At 39.7% G+C, this 20042-nt stretch overlaps 1 protein-coding gene across 2 annotated transcripts; it reads left to right on the plus strand.

Annotated features, from left to right (window-relative positions):
* Positions 1–10529: 10529 nt before the first annotated feature.
* LOC105275624 (alpha-tocopherol transfer protein-like) lies at positions 10530–20012 on the plus strand. Of its 2 annotated transcripts, none has more exons than XM_011332584.3 (5): positions 10530–10638; positions 17886–18062; positions 18299–18852; positions 18960–19110; positions 19270–20012. In XM_011332584.3, the coding sequence occupies exons 1-5, from the start codon at positions 10608–10610 to the stop codon at positions 19299–19301; spliced, it is 945 nt and encodes a 314-aa protein (XP_011330886.1). In that variant the 5' UTR covers positions 10530–10607; the 3' UTR covers positions 19302–20012. The 2 variants fall into 2 exon arrangements, with proteins under 2 accessions (XP_011330886.1, XP_011330887.1); XM_011332585.3 differs by lacking the exon at positions 10530–10638 and adding an exon at positions 11761–11886.
* The last annotated feature ends 30 nt before the right edge of the window (positions 20013–20042 follow it).

Raw genomic sequence — 20042 nt, forward strand, 5'->3', positions numbered from 1 at the left:
TAATGCTTTCTCTGTCATTTTTACGCGATATTTCGTCACGAGCACGCCTGCAGTAATAACACATTTTCCACGTCTAAGCCGTGCGCGTGTTGTGTACTTATCACCGATCGACCGTCAAGAACTCAAGTTTTCCGATACCGCTCGATCTATTGCATCACCGTTGCCTTCATTATATATTATCAACGGGTTTCGTTCACGAAACATCGAAGAATTCACATTGTAGAGCTTAAAGTAGAACGCTGCCGTAACAATATTACAACACAACATTTAAAGTTATTGCGTTAGCAGGCACGTTTTTGTTCTAAAAAGTCTTATTTCTTATTAAACGTACTCTCCAGCAATTCTCTAGCGACTTTTTAGAGATTGAATTTGCTGTAGCGGTAAATAAAAGTGTGAATGTTTGTATGCATGTATTTAGCGTTATTATGTGACCCGCCAAAATTTTTCATTTTTAAGAAAAGCGATCTTTCTTACAATCTTGTTAGTGCCGAGCTGATCAAAGCAAGCGTGGCTGGAAAGGGTGCGATATCCCTGGCTCGCCCGGTAATACGTAATGTATAAAAATCGGTCTTCACGTTTGCGGGAAAGGATCCCTGAGATCCCTCAGAGTCGGCCTTTGAAAGCATGATAAATCGCTTCGTAAATGAGTTCTCCTTTTTGTGGATCGCATTAACTTACCCGTGACATAACAAGTGCTTTTACATCAATCTTCATCTTCCACGGTAACAACCAAAACTCGCTCTTCTTTTACTGATTTCCTTGATCTCGTCGAGTCCTTGGTCTGACGCGAGTGATCGTAAAGATCGAAAGGTGCGCCTGCCGATATGCAACGTTTATACACTTGCAAATTCCAAGTCAACATTGTGCAGGTGCTCTCGACTTATAGTATCATCGAAGGTGCAATTTTGTAGCCTTTTGTTTTTCTTCTTTCATTTTTAATCTATATCTTTTTCAGTTGATTAATTCGTTTATTCAATGAATTACTTTCAATCCGTGTTGAATATTTTAATAGATTTTTTGAGCGACACTGACATTGCGCATATTCATAAATAATGATACACCGTTGTGCAATTTTTTGGCTATAAATAAAACGGTACCTACTCCGATGGATATTTTTAAAGAGAAAGGTGCAAAATCGATAAAACTGCGCGCTATTCCTTTACATTCAATGCGTTTCATCCATTTTTATTTTTGCGTGATGTTTTGCGTATTTTTATTTTTCGAAATCGAAAGTGGTATTGCATCGATAAGCACATATTATAAATCATTGCGTCTTATTTCTTGTGTTAAATAAGTATATTCAAATCTCTTGACTTTTTTCTCCGAAAGACATTTAGCCATTCAGATTAGGCGTACATGCGTAACCAGTCATGGCAATTATATGTATGTATATATGTAAATAAACCTAACTTACCATTTCTGCATAACTTATGTATACGCATATAAATCGTGTAGCGATGTACATAAGATGTATAAACACATTTTATGCCTCTACTCCTTTTATCTAAACTTTTAATAGCTATCGAGAATGAGCATAATACGACTATAACTTTTGTCAGATTATACATTTTCACACAATACTTTTGTATCAAATAATTAACATAATATTGTCAACAGTATTAGCAACATAAATGTAAATAAAATGTAAAATAAATTTATTTTTTATATCAATTAATGTTTTAGTTTTGTATATAATTTACCAATAATTGATTGATTGAAAATAGATGTTGAATGGATGACTCGCGTATTGTTTGATTATATAAATAATAAATCTTTCTATGAAGTAGTAATTATCAAGTAGTAAATCAAGTAGTATTAATTATCAAGATATTGCACGATCTTGCAATAAATCCTTTTTATGTTGCTTATTATTTGCGATGAAATGACGTTATTTTAGCATACAAAGTTCAACGAAAAGAAAAAACGTCTTTACTGAAGAGCGCAGTTATCCTTCGAACTATCTTTTATTTTTCTTCTTTGAAACGCAGCTTTGAAGCCGTGCGACGCGATAAATAATACGCGAAGATATACGTATATTTAACCAGTCCATTGAGATTCGTAAATGTTTAACTTCCGCTGTTAACTACAAGCCTTTAATTGACTAAAATTGGCGAATTGTAAACACTCATCGTTGCATAATTGCAAAATTCAATATTGACGTTGTGACACCAGAGTATTTGAGATGTATCACCAAAGTACTTGAGACAGTAATTTCCTTTAATTGCGCTCACGAGCAACTAATGTAATCTGCCGAAAATCTACGATTTATATAAATCCTCGTCGTTGTGCCATTCCAGACTCCGATATTGACATTGCTAAACGCGGATCGTGGTATTATCGGTACAGTAATTGGCTTTTACATAGGAAACGTGCCAAGTACACAAAACATATCGAGACCGTGAAATTTTCAGCCTCTCAAAACAAACCACTGAACTATCTCGAAAGCTCGATTGCGTCAGGCCGAGTTAACAGCTGACCGCGAAGATGTTACTTGGTGAATTACAGCCACGTCTGAATTACAGCACTGCCTACAATGTATAACAAACACGAAGGCGAGACGATCGGAGAAGCCGCAAGTTTCGATTGGCACCAATTTGATCAAGCAATTTAATCAGCCAGGATTGCAACGACACTCGTGGTTCGCGAGAGTGATTTCGATTTGGCAACTCACCGGGAGGTCGCCGAAACGGGAGGGTTCACCACGATAGACCACCGATCGAGGACCCCGATCGTTGCTGGACTGCGATCCTACTGGTATCCTACTGGGTACTGACCAGCGGATCGGCCATAAGCGACTCGAGGTACTCAGCAACCTCTTCCGCGTCTACGCGATTCCGGCAGCGAGAAAGTTGCACGACCGCACATGGCACAATCGCCTTTCCACGGCGAGCGGGGTCGTCGTCTAAGCCATGTGAACTCCGTCGGTCCAGCTTCCTGAGGAGGACCCGAGCCACTCTCATGATGACCGTTGAGTCAGTCGGCGCCCACGCTTGCGCTTCCGGTTCACGATCATCGCTCTCCGCCTGCCGCTGATGAGACCGTGAACGTTCGCATGCGAACGCGACGTCGATGTGTTCGTTGCGGAGCTACGTCTCATTTGCGAAATTGCTTCTGCAGGATTAGCCGAGCAGATTACGTAGGATTTTGTAGGATGAGTCGGGCGGGGACGAAGGAATTGATGCACGAGGAGAGGAACAAATAAGACACTTTTCTTATTATTCTTGCAAAAGTTCGCAAGGTCACACAGATGAATGGATTGCTTCTCACCTTATCGGCGCGGCATCAAACTACTGCCCGAAAGAGGGCAAAAGATTATTGATAGCAACGACCAATATTTTGATTAAAATGTCATCGTCATTAATAACTAATACCTTATTAATAATTAATAAGTTTTCATCGTACGAACTTTTGCGAGTATCTTACGTATCTTACGCGCATCTTATTGATAAGATATCGCTGCCGAAGCTTTTGCCCTTTGATTCTGCATTAAGGAGCTATTGCTAAGAGAGCAAGGACGGCCGATAACCGCCGCAGCTCCCACAATAACGATCGTAATTAACGTGCAACGGACAACGGAGCAGGTCTCGCGGTTGTATTAAGCGCGTGCGATTCGGCTTGCGAAACCGCCGCGGTTATCTCATTAATTTCCGTTGTAATTAAGCTGGCTGCAGGCGCGCGAACATGCAGTGAATTTGAAATATTAGTTTACTGCGACATATCGCCTTCTTCGATAGAATCGACAACTCAGATTAATCGGAGACGTATCCGGGTTATCTATTATACAAAATCGATCACGATTTTTGAGGGCGGATAATCGGCAAGATGGTGTATCAAATGCGCAGTATGTTCAATGATGATATCCTGCTTTGCCGAACGTCACTCGAGGCATTTCTGATAACAAATTGCATCGTCGCTTCGTGCACCGTTGCACATTGCACTTGAGATACTTCAATTTTGCAATACGCAAAAATCATCTTTGATCGCGAAAGCGTTTCACTTTGATGGAGCTAGCAGAGCACGGCTATTAATAAACAGAGTTGCAAACGCGCAACACGCGGTGACAGGTTTATAGCTGGTAAGGTAAACTGAGCAGAACATCTTGGGGCAAACGAAGTGATGTTTCCCAAGATAAAGTTGCAAAGGCTATCTTATCTTCAGTAATAACAAATATATTTTATTGATAATATAATGACACGTTGTTGCCAATAATCATCAACGCAGCTAATTAGATGACGCGACGACGCGTGGCGGCGCAGAGATACTCGCAAATTAATTCGCGATGTTCGCTCGTAGAGAGCACAAGAGATTTACGATCGCGGATAATAACGTCGGAATAAAAGTTTCAGGATGCGAGGAAGTAAATGCGTGCGGAACAGGATCTGAGAGAGTGGCGTTAATTCGCCACTGGAAGGCCAATGCCGTACATTACCGGCAAGGAACTGGCTTCGGCCAGTTGAGATGATGACCGGCCATGAGGCCATTCATTATAAATATTTGCGGCCTACTTCTGGTAAACGATCTGTATCAGAAGTCGACGCGGAACACTCTCCGACATGAAGGTCCAGTGAAGGTTGTTATTAGCACAGCGGCTGCATTACTTTGTTAAAATGCAGCGAGGAGGCCGAAGAGCGCCTTGTGACCACCAACTGCGCTACTTTCTAACGCGATAATGTTATCGATAAATGAGCATATGATAAATGAGCAAACTCAATAATCGACAATGATGTTGCGATCCAGAGGAAACGGAGCGGCGATAATACGTGATAGATATGCAGATCGGGATTCGATCAAGGTCGCGGCCGTCCGATTCGAACGGGTATTTGCATTGATTTCGTTGGAGCGTTAACTCACGTGCATTTATCTCACGTAAATGTCGGCCAGATTAGCGCGTGGATTTAGTGCATCGCGCGCGAGATAATCCGCCGAGCGAGCGGGAGGATCCCCGATCCGCGACAGGAATGATCGAGCACTTAGTTAGCTGTCGAACCGTCACCGCTCGCGAGCTTAACTTGACGTGAAATTGGAAGAGAACCCCGCCTTCATCTTATACCTCGCAAAGCAGAACGTTCGCGGAGTGGTTAATAGATAATGGATGACGGATCGTTGATCACAGGCCTGTGTATCGGAGCACGTCTCGTCTCGCTCGAATAATAATTCCGCGTCGGTCGCTTCCGGCCAGGGAACCCGGCGGAAATTGCCCGGTGTATTGCGATCTGATAGAATTTCAATGGTATGCGTAACAGCACATCCCCACGTTCTGATCCCCCTTTGTCTCTCGCGCACTCGGGTCAGCTCCGTGCGTTCATTTTCCGGGATACATGAAGAGTGTCGCACGGTTTGTCGAGCGCTTCGAGCACGGGATCTCGTAACTGTATCACGAGAGGATTATGAGAGAACTGGAATTAAGACATAGCGGAACCCGCGAAATTATATCTGTCGCGTGGATGTGCGCCCGCTACCTGCGAGTTAGCCTGACGAGGGGCGGCTGCGTTTCATAACGCAGCGCGGGACGAGATTCGAGGTTCGCGAAGATCGCGCTGTCAAAGAGACGGATGGCTCCTAATGAAAGTACCGACGCGGAACTGAGGTCGGAGGACGTGAGGGCGGAAGGACTGACGGTGACAGTGCAATCTCGTTGATCGTCGAGACGTACGTAACGAGTAATGAATTTACTCGGAGAATATTTACAGGAATAGTCTCTTCGCTGCGCAGAGTATCATACTGAGGTAAAAAATCTGAAGAAAAAGAAATAATCGCTTGATCGCTTGAGAAACACGTTATATGCAGCACGGATTTTTTGCCTGGGAAGGTATAAATTCCGAGAAATCTGAGGTTCATGTTTAGTTATTTTATAGTGAAAATTCGATTTACAGCCAACTGTTCGTTAGCAGAAAGGTGAACGAAAGGAGGTCGTTTCACGCAATTCTCTAGTATTAAATATTATATAGTTGTACATAATATTCTATCGCTCCTCGCAGCAAAACGTCAAGATAAAGTTCCAACGTGCAAAATTACTAGTATGGCTGAACGTATTTATTGGAATATATTTATTGATTCTATAGATAATTAATTTCATACTAAATTAACTCGAGGAAAGACAGTGTTTTCGCAACACTTGATGGTATCTCTAATATCGAGCTTCCACTGCGATATATCAGAATGATACATTAGAATAGCGACAGGACACCGGGTATGTGCAGCGGATTACGTTGCCATTAAAAGTGCTTATGCAATTGCCATGCGTAGACTCTCACTAAACGATGCAGAGACCATCGGGCAGCTACACACGTAGAAAGGGAAAATCGTCGCTTAGGCGAACGAAACTAAATTTATCCGAAGTCGGAAGCGCAATAGAACAGGTCTCACGCGGTGCCGTGTATATACATATATACATATTATAATATAATATATATAATGCATAAAACGCATACCGCCGCAGATATTACGTAAGATCGTGGACTCATATCGGCGTACGCACGCGTCCGCACGAATGGTGTCTCCGCCTTGTCTCGTTACGTGTGTGATATCACGAGAACAGAGATTCGTGTCCGATAGTTCGATCATTAGTTGTTCATCGTTATGCAAACGTTGGATCAATGCTCAATTAATCCTCTTGAGCTTGTAGAACATGTGTATGTATATATGTACATATATATGTGTGTGTGTGTGTGTGTGTCCCAGCAGCAGGAAAAGTCTTGGGAGGCTTAATGTTCACTGAAGATTCATGTTCTCCCAACATTTCTTCTGCGATTTTGTTTTATTAAGTTCTTAAATCGGTAAATCTGGATGAGTGGCTTTTTAAAGAAGATGTTGCGAGAGCCCGTGTTCGCTTTTCGCTTCATACTAGTGCGGCCGAAATTTGTAGTCAGAGAAAATTATAGATTCATTTGACTATCGGTCATGCGTTACAACCACGTGGCGACATTTGCACTCTGAATATTAATATTAATTTATTACACGTGGATCTATTTCCCGGATTAATGCACAGACTGATAATGCATAGATTCAGAAACGGAGTTGCGTAAGCAGGAGATGACGAGGATTTACTCGCTGCGTTTTTAACTTGATAAGATCTTCAATGTACATGAATATATTTATATATTGTGCATCCAATTAACATCCATAGCACAAACAGTAATTAATCGATCATTTTCTATATAATCGCCGAGTCTGAATTTAATCGGAAATTAAATTAAACGGAAATAGAATCCGAGCCAATTTGACTTGGAAAATCAGTTGGAATGTCAATTATGATTTCAGCCTTTAATAGAACCGATACGCTTAATAGGATCGAGAGAAGCCAATTTGATGCGGAAGTAGATTTTTAACGTATGTATCTATCTTCGATCTGCGCTAATTAATTAAACATTCATTAACATATCTAAATTGTATTAACCTCGTAACAGAATTTGTCGTCTATACTGAACTGAGCAACATCTGAAAACATTTATCCATATAAATTAATATACATGCAGTATTCCACGAAATGAAATGTTAATAACAGTATTGTGAAACACTGATTTTTTAATACTTTTGATATATATTGGGCTGACATTTTGGACTTTCTGGTCAAACTTAATAATCCACGATAATCAGACAAGTCTTGAGTTATTTTACTTTGATCTGTACTTATCTTTTCTGGCAGGATATATTTATCATTGATATCGACGAATTGATTTTTTTCTGTCTGGTCCGTACGTCAGCAACTTCTTGCTTCTTTTTAATGAATGGCCGTTGAATGTTACAATTCTTACTAAGCTTTAATGTACAGAAGAAGATTAAAAATGAAAAAAGCAAGGAAACGTATTAATCGGAATAAATTCCGATAATAAGTTCCGGTCTATGTGCTTTTATTCTATTATTTTCGCAAAGACAGCAAAGATAGCGAAGCAGAATCTTATGGATATGATTACTTTCCAGATAATTTTATTATGGGCCGTGATATTAACCAGCATTCTTAATTAAGATCGCTTCTAATTGGCCGTTGAATGTTACAATTCTTACTAAGCTTTAATGTACAGAAGAAGATTAAAAATGAAAAAAGCAAGGAAACGTATTAATCGGAATAAATTCCGATAATAAGTTCCGGTCTATGTGCTTTTATTCTATTATTTTCGCAAAGATAGCAAGGATAGCGAAGCAGAATCTTATGGATATGATTACTTTCCAGATAATTTTATTATGGGCCGACAATTTTATTGTCGTAGAGAGTAGAGAGCCTTCAGCTGAATCTTGCTTTAAATAAACACGCAGACTTCAAATACGCGTGTATATCTATATGCGCATGTATTATATCATAAATGAAAGCAAACTTTTTCATGAATCTCACTATCTGAATAGTGCACGTGCGAATCAATTACTTGCGATCAATTACTCTTATTGTTAGTCGCAGAAAAAGTAGACTCTAATCACGTAAGTCACACACGTGCTACCAGCACGTCTGTCATGGAACTTGTTCTGCGGACACGCGAATTTTTGGAGTTGTTTTACTCCAATTAATCCAACCGCCAATCCGACTTGGCCAATTTCTTTCTCTCGCGCTCGTTTTCTTACATCTTTTTCGGAGCATTTCACCGACAATTACCAATGCGCGAATACTAATTTGTCGTAATCGCTACTTGTACTCTAGTTTATTGAGAGGAAATGGCTTGAGGTAAGAGTCGATAAGCATGCATTAGGCGTGCAACCGGTCTTTGCATTTCGCCGCCGATTGTCTTTCTGCGTCCTGCTGACACGCATGCACGCACGCATGATTGCGAAAGCGCGCGTGCGTGCGTCCATCGAGTATCTGAAAAAACTCGGCTGATCTTACGTTGCAATCGCAAGTACAGTTTCACAGAGAATCGTCAAGGATTTTTTTTTTAATTTTTTAGAAATATGGCTTTTGACAGTTCATCCTGAGATCTGTCAGAAATACTCCTCGCTTTTATCAATCAAGTTTCACAATTCTTCTTCGATATTTTCCCCAAGAGGTCAAGAAACTTCGTTTTTATCATTCAAGCAACTACGAAATTTACATAATAGCATTGTTTTGTTTATGTAATGTTAGCAATCTACATTGCTAAACTTGTATGCGTACCAGTTCACGTAAAAATTTGCACTTTAATTAGACTGTTAATTTCTGTTTTGTTTTTTGCATATAAAAAGATGTAAAAAACATATTTCGTATTATTCCTGCCGATTCTTTGCTGATGTTTACAAAAGTAATTGGAAAGCGACCATATTTGAATTACTAAAATCTCTAAAAGTTTAACTTCTTCTTTACTTGAATATTTGAAATTCAACGCTGCATAATATTATATGATACCTACTTTTATGTATATATATATTCTTTGCGGTCTCATTAAGAATTTGCTCAGTGTTTTGGATTAAGTGATATCGGAGGACAAGGAGAAAAATCGAACTTTGGTCTAGCCAAAGAAAACTTGTTGGTCGACTTTTATAGTTCATTAGACACATTATACTATGCGTCCTCGGAATACTGATCGACTGGATGTCCTCCGATGATCACAACATCAATGATCCATACTACTTTTATCATTTATCGACCATCAATTTCTATAACATCGATTTTCTAACCAGCATGATTATTTTGTGTCAGTACTGTGTCGTATAGCAAAATTTTAAGCTAAAAATAACTGTATGCGTACAAGTTCATACATAAAAGATTGTACTTATAATTATACGTTTTTGCATATAAAAAGGATATGAAAAACATGTTAAAAACAGAAAGATCGAATGTGAAAGTTGCGAAATAATACCAGATGATATGCAAATTTATATACATAAGGAAGCATTATTCTTGTCAAAGCCTCATATTACTTCAGGAAGATTTCAATCAAAATGAAAAATAATCTTTACATATTAATCTTCGATAGTTTTTTGTTTTCCAAACGATCTTGTACATTACGTTTTATGCAATATTCTTCCTTCTCTGTTGGCACGATGATCATTAGCGCGCAGCAATTCAAGAAACGCTGAAAAAAATAAGTAATATGTAATGCCCAGAGAGATGTAACGAAGATGATTCCACAATTTGCGAGAAAACTTGTGATCGAATGAAAATATAGAGAGCAAATATTTATAAATATTTATATAGAAAATATTTACTGTTTAACAGGCATAGTCTTTTTAGTAAGAATATTCTTTTGATGATTTTTTCAACGATGCAAAAACGATTCACTTGCATCTCGCGATATAAAAAAATGTGATATAAAAAGCAGAAACATTAATATTACATAATGGTATATAAGACAGCGATCTTATTTTATATCTGTTTATTTGGAATTTGGAATTTGCGAATATTAAAAATTCTAGCCTTCGGCCAAACAATAAGAGAGGGAGTCAGGTAACATCTCGACTCACGATGGAAAATGATAATAGATGTTCAGAAGAGCGGTCAGCCAATGAAAGGTTAAAGATTAATCGCCATGAGCCCCACTCTTTTATATAGAGAAACTTGTGCATACATTAATGCCGCACAAGTTTCATTTTGCAAAGCGCACGCCTTCCGTGCACAAGTAACAAGTCAATTAGTTGGATCGCGCACTTCATTTGTCAAGTATCGCAGCTCGCGATCGGATCTACGGAATCGGATCGACGGGAAAATGACATCGCACAAGAACATGATATCAGAAGGTACTTAGTTTCAAATTCATGTTCACGTTGCAGAGGCTCTCTAAAAGTTATAAGCTAAAGGATACTTTTCTCGATATCATTTCGTATTTTCGTATTTTTTTTTTCATAGAAGTATTTTATACTTCTCGCAAGTCAGATAATACAACATTCGAAGTTTTGCAAAATCCATCGTCGTAGATGCAGAATAAACGAAGTCAGATGAAAAGCGAGTTGTAGTAATATGTAACTGTATCAAATCGGATGAACGGATTGTTGCGCCGTGAATTCTATCGATGGCTCTGCATTCATTATCGATTATCCATTATCCATTATTACCACTTAGCGATGTGATACGACAAGGAGATTTCAAAATAATATGATTATGACAATAATAGCGTCAAGAGCCATACAGTCAAGTGTTCATTATTGATCGTAGGAAACAATTAACGCACGTGCTAAGAGTTTATTTACTTGATAATGATAAATTTTTATTACATTCCACGCGAAATGTCAATGCGGCAATCAATACAGGCACACAGGTTTCATCTTTTTATCAATTTATCATCACGTTCCACGCAGATGTTCAATATGACAGATTTGTAGTCCGAGAGAGTGTGATGTCTCCAAAAATAATCATCGCGATGATTTAACAGATCTCTTGTACCAGTAAAATTCCAGTTTTTTTCTAATGAACGTGAATTTCACACGGTACTTATTTATCAACTTATGTCAAACATACTTTCCATTGAATCGGCAATTGTCCAATCGAATATTCATGCATGACGTAGGACTCGTCCAGGGATCGTTGCACATGTCGATTAAATTTGCCGTGTCCGTCGCGTGCGTCCATCATGAAACTCATCATCATCTTCGTCTTCGTATCTATTTGTACGCGGGTTCGCCTTCCGCTCATAATATCACCGCAGGAACATTGACAGCAATGACAATAAAATTAGACGTAAGTCACGTTCGTGCGCAAGTGCCCACGTGCGTCTGGGGAAAATCAGCGGTCCGATGCCGCCTGATTGTTATCCTGACCCTGAGGATTACGGCATATATAAGAGTGGATGCCGGTACGATGCCGGCCACATTTCCATTCGTTTTTCGGTGTCGCTCGGACCGTCATCTGGAATCGTCGGGCGTGCGGATAACGGGTCGTCGCGTCGTTTCTTCGGGTTTCTTCTACGTTTCCGCCTTTGTACACGTGCGTGTCTCTGCAACCGATAGTGTGATAGATAGACAAACGGATCATGGCACCAAAATTGGAAAGTAAGTACTTCGTTCTGAATAAAAGTGGCGTTTGTGACCGCGCGGTTCTCTCTCTCTCTCACTCTCTTTCGCTCGACTGGAAAAGCGTGTCCGCAAAAGGAATTCCACGACGATGACGCGACGACGATTAATACGTCAAAGAGACTCGCATCGAATCGTACTCGGCAAATTAAGCTTCGTTGTTACGTCGCTTATAGCTTCACATCGCTTCGGAAGTTTCAGCTCCGATTTGACGCCGACAATCCTATCGTGGCGATCACTCCCAAGATTGACACCGCCGGGCGGATTTGTAAGATTCTATTCCGTGTAATCGAGTTTCGATTGGATACATCGGTGGTATCGCTACTTTCTAAGTTCCGAGTGTGCGTATGCGTGAACATGCGTGCGATGAGGTGAATGCCCGGGTATATACCCATTCGCATTTTCGTCTCTTTTTCAAACGCACGCTTTACCTCGATCGCGTTCGCCGCGCTGGCAAAGTGCGTACTTCCTGCCGTTCGATCCGATACGTACACCGATTTTTTCCATCACGATCGTGTCAGAGTGATTGTAAGATATCGCCCTTAAACGTAAGTAGAGCTGACCACAATGTTCTCCGCGACAGAAGAGATCAGTGCTGTTCCTCGTGACCGATTTCCAGAAATGGAAATCCGAAAGTTTGGAAGAAATTCGGAAGGTGAATGCCTTTGCTCCTTTGTTCTGAGTGTGATCGTCGCAAAATTGTGTGCAAAGTTATAATTTGTAATAATCGCGATATGTGCTCGATTGCATGACCATTGCGCCAGATACTCGAAACAATCGAAATTATAAAGAACGATAAGAGAAATTTGCGAAATTGGCACTTTTGCGGTTGTAACATTACTTGTTGTTATAACGTATTATTATACTTGTATTATATTGTCCTTCATTGTGATTTTGATGATCGGATATTATGGACACGTAATGCGTAACTGCCGTGAGTATTTATTATTTCCTGTTATTTTCTGTTATTTATTCATAAATACGCTGAAGTATAATGAAGAATATGTAGTTTATAATATTATCATATTTTATGTTATCTGCAGATATTATGTAGTAATTAGCGCGTACACACAGGATATCTTGTGTGCGTCTGAAAAAAGTTTACAAATTTATATATTTAAACGTTTATTTTAAGCTTAATATTTGTTTAAATATAATGAGATGTATTACATAGGATTAAAAAATATATATATGAATTCATCGATGTATCTAAACTACAACTATATCTTTTTTCAGCACTTAATTAGTTACACGAGTATTATAAAATTGTTCTCCTAATGATATATGATACATCCATAACGTACGTTTCTTCAATACTTAATAAGCCCCTTGGGCGCTGCATATATGTACTTATAATTGTAGTCTATGACGCAAAGACGCAAATAAAGCAGCTCGCGACTGGTTCTTAACAAAAACAGGAAAAGAAGAAATTCGTGATATATAATGTTTTCGCGCGAAATCCTTGAACCGTGAACAACTGTTGCTTGCAATCTACTTAATATAGTCGAGCGTTCATTAGAAACGAATTACTGGAGCGATGTAATTCCATATTGCGAACAGTTAACGGCGCTCTTCAGCCACTTACATTTCTCATAGGTGATCACTTTTTTGAGCACTTCTCGACTCCGAGCCTTACTACACGTCAGGCTTTTTACATTGCTTGGACGATTTCTCAATTATCCCCCCTCGGATTTCATCTGTCGCAAATCATCGTCGATCGAAAGCTGTATGCTTAAAGCAAAGCTTTAAATATGAGTTTTAAATAGCGGCAATGAAATGGTCGACTTGCGTGTTTAATAGAATCACCAAGGTATAATTGTTGAAACTGCAGTTATTTTTTAAACGTTTTATCCGATTAGTCTAGCATCTTAAGATAATTGTAGAAGCAAAATTGCAAAACTGTTTTCAACTTTCTTCGTCCAAAGCAAAAGCTACGCTTAGTTTGTCACTGTGTGCCAAAAAGTAGATTACGCTCCAAACGGGTTCCGAATCCACCCATGTAATTTCTCTACGACCGTGACACAGATAGTGCGCATACATAATTGGCCATTCTTCGCCGAATCGCAAGGTGAAATGTCACCGCAAGATATATCTTTTGATTTAAACTGAAATCCACGAGAAAATATATTCTCTCCTTCATGCCGCATTGACTGCTGACATAGATGTGCACAAATTGACAGCGGTTTCCCACAAAGTCTCTTTCGTCTATAAAAGTTCTCTAAATAATTTAATATGACATTTACGTGTAGTTGCAGAGATGAGTATACTTGTACGAGCCGTATAAAAAGCAGAGGAAAGTTGTTCGCTTGAGTAAAAAGGATTATCCACTACTTATTACCAGAAGAGGGAAAGCAGAAAAGCGAGAGATTTCTGCCTTGTTTTTTATTCAATTCGACCGATAGATGAGATGATATTCCTATCTTTCGCGTTAATCACCGTGTGATTAAGAACGATTAAGAACAGTGATAAGGAATCACATCATCATCATTGCTTAATCTCAGGATGCCCATAAAAAATTTTTAATGAGAATAAAGCGAGCCTTTGAGCGTGCTAAATGGGACATTACGTTTAAGGCGATCCCCTTATTATCATAAACACTTAAGTCTGCTCTTGCTTCAAATGAAGCATGTCCTATAAGGTTTCAGCAACATCGCGTTACGGTTTGATCTACGTGATTCCAGCGCTTGGGAAACGAGCTGACGTAAGAGTAACCATTTTAAGGGAATGGCATCTCTTCTGCCAAGAGTTTGCGTACGCCATCGGTCGATCTGGGAAAAGTAATTAGCATTCTCATTTTTCCACGGACGAGGATGAGGTTTTATGGCGAGGTTTTATTACGTGCGAAGAAATGTTTGACGTTCCATTTACGACGCTCCTTTATTTTCCATGCACTTGTGTCTCTCTTTCTCTCTCTGTGTGTATATCTCTTTCTCGCCCCCTATCTCTCTTTTCTTTGCTGTCTGTTTCCTTTTCCGTGCATTTACGTTTCCGCGATTCGTCAAACGCGAAATTTTCACCCAGTCAGACAGTTCTCGTTCGCCAAGCCGTGAACGTAAAGCGATAAATCTATAGCATCCGCAACTCTCTGCCTAGTCTCACTCGTCTTCACGTCCCGTGAAGATGTTGCATTATGCAAGATTCTTTCATTTTGTCTCCTTCTGACAATCCAAAACAGCATCTATGACTTTCCTCCATGAAAAGCAGGTTGCAACGTGATCTTTCGTATTAGATTCGCGTATTTTACATCTTATTCAACATCTTAGAGGATCATCGTACATATTTCTCTCTCAATCTGAACGATTCATAGTTACTAAAAGAATAAAAATTATATCAACATCTTGACATTTTTTTACCACGGAAAAATTGTATCCAGGAAGAATTGAACAGAAAAGGATTTTTCCTATCAACCAACATCCCATTACAGAGGTCGATATATTATTAAAGCAGAAGTTCCGTAAACTTCGCAGGAGGCGAAGTACCTGATTCCAAACTCGAAATGTAGTTACCGTGACGTGCTATGCCTCGGAACAACCAAGTATTTAAAAATTAGCACGTATTTGAAGTATCTCACGTCATTCTATTATTATCACAATATTCGCAAACAGCGTCATAAAACGTGTCACATTTCGGATATGATTTAGCGGCGTATTTACGGATGTAATTAAAACTGCTGTTATCCACACCTACCGGGCCTAATAAGGGAGACAATCAAACGATAATGGCGATGATTTGTCGCTCTTCCCGCTCGTGATTGCGATCGACCACGTTTGCGTAGTTTATATTGCATGTGAAGAGGAGTGTGCGCGGTGACAAGTAATAACTATTTTCGGCACGTAATTGCAACGTGCAACGCATGATTTCCCGGGGCACGGACAGGAATATCTGCGTCGGCATTTGTGCTTCATCGATTCGCAACGTAAGGCACTGTCGTAATTCCGGCCCCCGCGGAATCGCGAAATACGAAACGCACGTCGCACGTCGCGCCGTTAAGATTCTGAGCTCGAGCTGCAGCACGCGGCGAACGTGACAAACACACGTCATTGCGGTAAATGGGAAACTGGGAAAATAGGAACGTGCCGCCGTGGAATTATTCTGTGTCACTAATGACGTACGAGGCTGTATTAATTATTGCGTAATCGCGAATTCTGATGCGCGCCGTAACCGTTCTCCGTTTCGCAGATTGTTTCCCATTGAAATTATCGCATTTCGAGTGTGTGGCGTAATACTTCGCGCTCCTTTGCTCTGCCTGCCACGTGTGAATAAAGTGAATAAAGAAATCACTTCTCCAACACGTTGCAAATTAAATGTATGCTATCATTGCGAATAGAACATGATAAAGTGCGCGCGGTTGATAGCAACTGTCCGCTGCCGTTTTCGCTTCGTTGAATGCCAGTATTTCAAGCGACGTACACCGAGAAGCATATTATACATAAGTGTGCACGTATATACAATTATCCTTCGGCACACACACACACACACACACACACAAATGTTAATTTTTGTAACTTTCTGACGATCGATAATTCGCAATTTCGTCAGGACACCCAGAAGTCTCGTGAAAGTAAAGCGACGTTGAAACAAGTTGGGTACTGCAATTAGTGTGTGCACCTCTTACATAACGCGGCCTCAAGAATGAGACAGAAACTGGGAAAGTGAATGAGAAGAATCCATCAAAATTTATATCGCGTTTCTTGTCTTGATCGTAAAGCCATGATTCTTGATTACTACTTATTCGTTTCGACATGACGGTTTCGAGTCGCACCGCGTACATACACGCATGACAATAACGATGACATTATTATTGCTTTATGTCAGCAAACAATAACGTAATTTCCTCCGCACTCAGCACGTGTCGTCTCTTTTTAAGCACACGTAAGCAGTTTGCGTTTATATTAAAGCTCTCCGGACCTGGCCGGTAATTGAGGATTGCCTGTGGTCAAGGGCATAGGTCGGGGCCACGTAATAAAGTGAGAATTGTGATTAGCATTCGCAGAATAATGCAAGAATACATTCGTTAAATTCTCTCAAAACAACTAACTGACGTGTACAGTTCAAAAGTCGGAATTATATAAATGAGCAATGGCTTATTTTCTGTATTTTTTCCTCACTTATAAACTTTCGTTAATAGTACATACACAATTTATTAAATTATTTCTCGATATTAACGCTCCTTTATGTCTAACGAGTTTGTTACGTTCTCCGGATGTATTAAGATCGCATATAAAATTAATGATTACTCCATATAGAGAGAGTAGACAGATATTATATAGCAGAGAGAATAACAAATCACTACAATCTTGTTTTCTCGCCAAGAACTCGGTATAATTCTGTTAGTTTTTAACCGCAGAATGACTCCTTTGAATTTTCCGATAACGTAGCTGAGTCATTGGCTGTCCGTGAACATAATGTGTCAATGATTTTTATGATACAACATCTATCGAAACGACTAAGTCGACTGCATTATTCTCTGCATCCATAATATGCGTTAATTAACGATGTGCGAATAAACTCTCGTGCGATTGGTCGACACATTCGATTGTCAGTATCATTAGATTCTTTGCAAAGTTTGCACGTTTTCGCTCGTGACTGTTCGCGTGGTGTCAGAATTCACAATCGAATATGCGTAAGCTTGATCTTCTCTTCACAAACTTATCAAGAATGGAAAATTGAGATTACACAATGTCGAGATTATACAATATCCTTAAATTTTACTACTTTTATATCTTAGCTTTTATATCAAGCTGAGATTAATGTAACGTAAAACAAATGTTTGCAACATTTTCTTGCCTTTTTCTTATCAATAGTTTCAATAATTTGCCTCATTCACTTAAATTAACGGCTGTTGTTAACAATTAACAACTAATTGCTGTTAGTTTATCTGCATGTTCAAAGCTATAAGCGTTTGTTGTTACTGTTAAAAAATAGTTTTTAAAGAAAATATATTCAACTTATAATTTATATTATTATATTCTTTTTAGACGTTATGTTATCAGACATCACCGAAGTGCCGTCCGTAAAATATAATGGCAATAAGATTCTCCAACTCGACTTTAATCCTCCCACTCCAGAATTTCAAGAAGTAGCTAAAAGGGAACTGCGGGAGACTCCCGAACTTCAGAAGGAGTCAATAGCACGCTTGAGAGAATTATTAAAAGGTAAAGTGCTAAACAACAAAAAATAAATAAAATAACAAGCTAAGATACAATACAATAAAATAAAATACGAAGCATGCTTCATGTTGTAAATATCAGTGTGTAACACATACGTGTCAGACACACGCTCAGTTTCTAAAGCGGAGGCGATCTTTCCAATTTTTCAAAAGTTCAAAAAATATCTTTTCAATCTTCTTGAACGTGTCTGGTCATCTAAAACCTTGTTTTTTGTCCAACAGCCGAAACAGATCTCAAATGCCCGTTGGAGAACGAAGCCTGGCTGATCAGATTTCTACGGCCGTGCAAGTACTACCCCGAGTCGACGCGCGATCGCGTCAAGCACTATTACAACTTCAAGGTGAAACACGCGAATGTATACGACAATCTGAAGCCGAGCAAGGAGAGGAACATCTTCGAACAGAACATCCTAACCGTGCTGCCCAATCTGGATGAGCACGGCCGACGCATATTGATAATCGAGCTTGGCAAGAAGTGGAAGCACAACAAGTGTAGTCTTGATGAGGTCTACAAGGGATGCGTGCTCTACCTGGAGGCCGCAATGCTGGAACCAACATCACAGATCACCGGTGCGGTCATCATCTTCGACATGGACGGCCTCAGCCTGCAGCAAACGTGGCAGTTCACCCCGCCGTTCGCCAAGCGGATAGTCGATCTGCTCCAGGATGTGGTGGCGCTGAGGATCAAGAATTTGCACATCGTGAACCAGCCGTACGTGTTCAACATGGTGTTTGCTCTGTTCAAGCCCTTCCTGCGGGAGAAGCTGAAGAACAGGGTGAGTAATAAATTCTTTCGGCGAGACCCGAGGTTCTCCTGAACAACAGCTCGTTCGCGATTCAGCTCGTCAAGCGACTTACGCGTCTGCTTGTCCGTTTCTGTCAGATCATTTTCCACGGCACCGACCGGAAATCGCTGCATCAGTATATGTCGCCGAAGTGTCTACCGGCGTGTTACGGCGGCACTCTAGGCGCAGTAGAAGTGACTGCGATGGATTGGTACCATTTATTTATCCAGATGGAAAAGGAATACGAGGGTGAGTAAGAAGAAAAACTGCAGTGTCGCGTACCGCGAGTGTCTGATAATAAAGTTCACGTGAGAACTCACGGAAGCTAGTATTTGACGCGACGCATCTCGATCCAGACACTTGCTTCTCGATCAAATTTGACTAACGAACCATCTCTTTCCGTTGCAGCCATCAATTCGTACGGCTACAAGAAGAAATAATCTGTGTCGCCGATATCACCGCAGTAGAAGATAGGTGCTTGGACTTCGATTATGCTGGGGTACGAATTGAAAATACGGCATTTCCGGTGCGTAACGTCGGCCTAGTATTCGTTACGATGAATGTGGATCCCTTCCGTTCACTCGTCGGAACTTCGCTCCGAATCTTGCTCACTTGAATAATTTTATTTGTAACGTGTTACCGTATATAATCGTTCGACTTCTATTGGCTTTTAAGAACATGTTACATTACGGAAAAAAACGCAAGAAAACGCAACGTAATGTTTGCACATTATGTCACGTCGTTTTTATAGTTTCTCTGATACTGCAAAAGCTACAAACTACTGTTAATGATTATATTTCAAACCTGTGATTAATCTCTCATTTTTATGATCGGTTAATGAAAATATTATACATTCCGTGTAGAATATTTTTATCGTTATTTAGTAGATTTGCATTGAAAATTTCATTTTTCAAGTATCTTTTGTTGCACGTTTGGGGAATATGGAAATGTGATCATTTTTACAATTTAGTGCGATATTATTACTCTCTTTGTATAAAATTGATTTACGGTTTATGTACTTATTACAGGTAATTGTGCGTAAATAATTTTGGTATGCAACTTTGACATAGATATAAATATCTATTAAAATGTCGTTATTCCTTTTAACGACTTAATATGTATTTAATAAATAGTAGATATGTAAGAAATAATTTCATCCAGTATGTGTCTTCTGCATTTTA

This window comes from Ooceraea biroi, chromosome 8, assembly GCF_003672135.1.
Source record: "Ooceraea biroi isolate clonal line C1 chromosome 8, Obir_v5.4, whole genome shotgun sequence".
Classification (NCBI taxonomy): domain Eukaryota; kingdom Metazoa; phylum Arthropoda; class Insecta; order Hymenoptera; family Formicidae; genus Ooceraea; species Ooceraea biroi.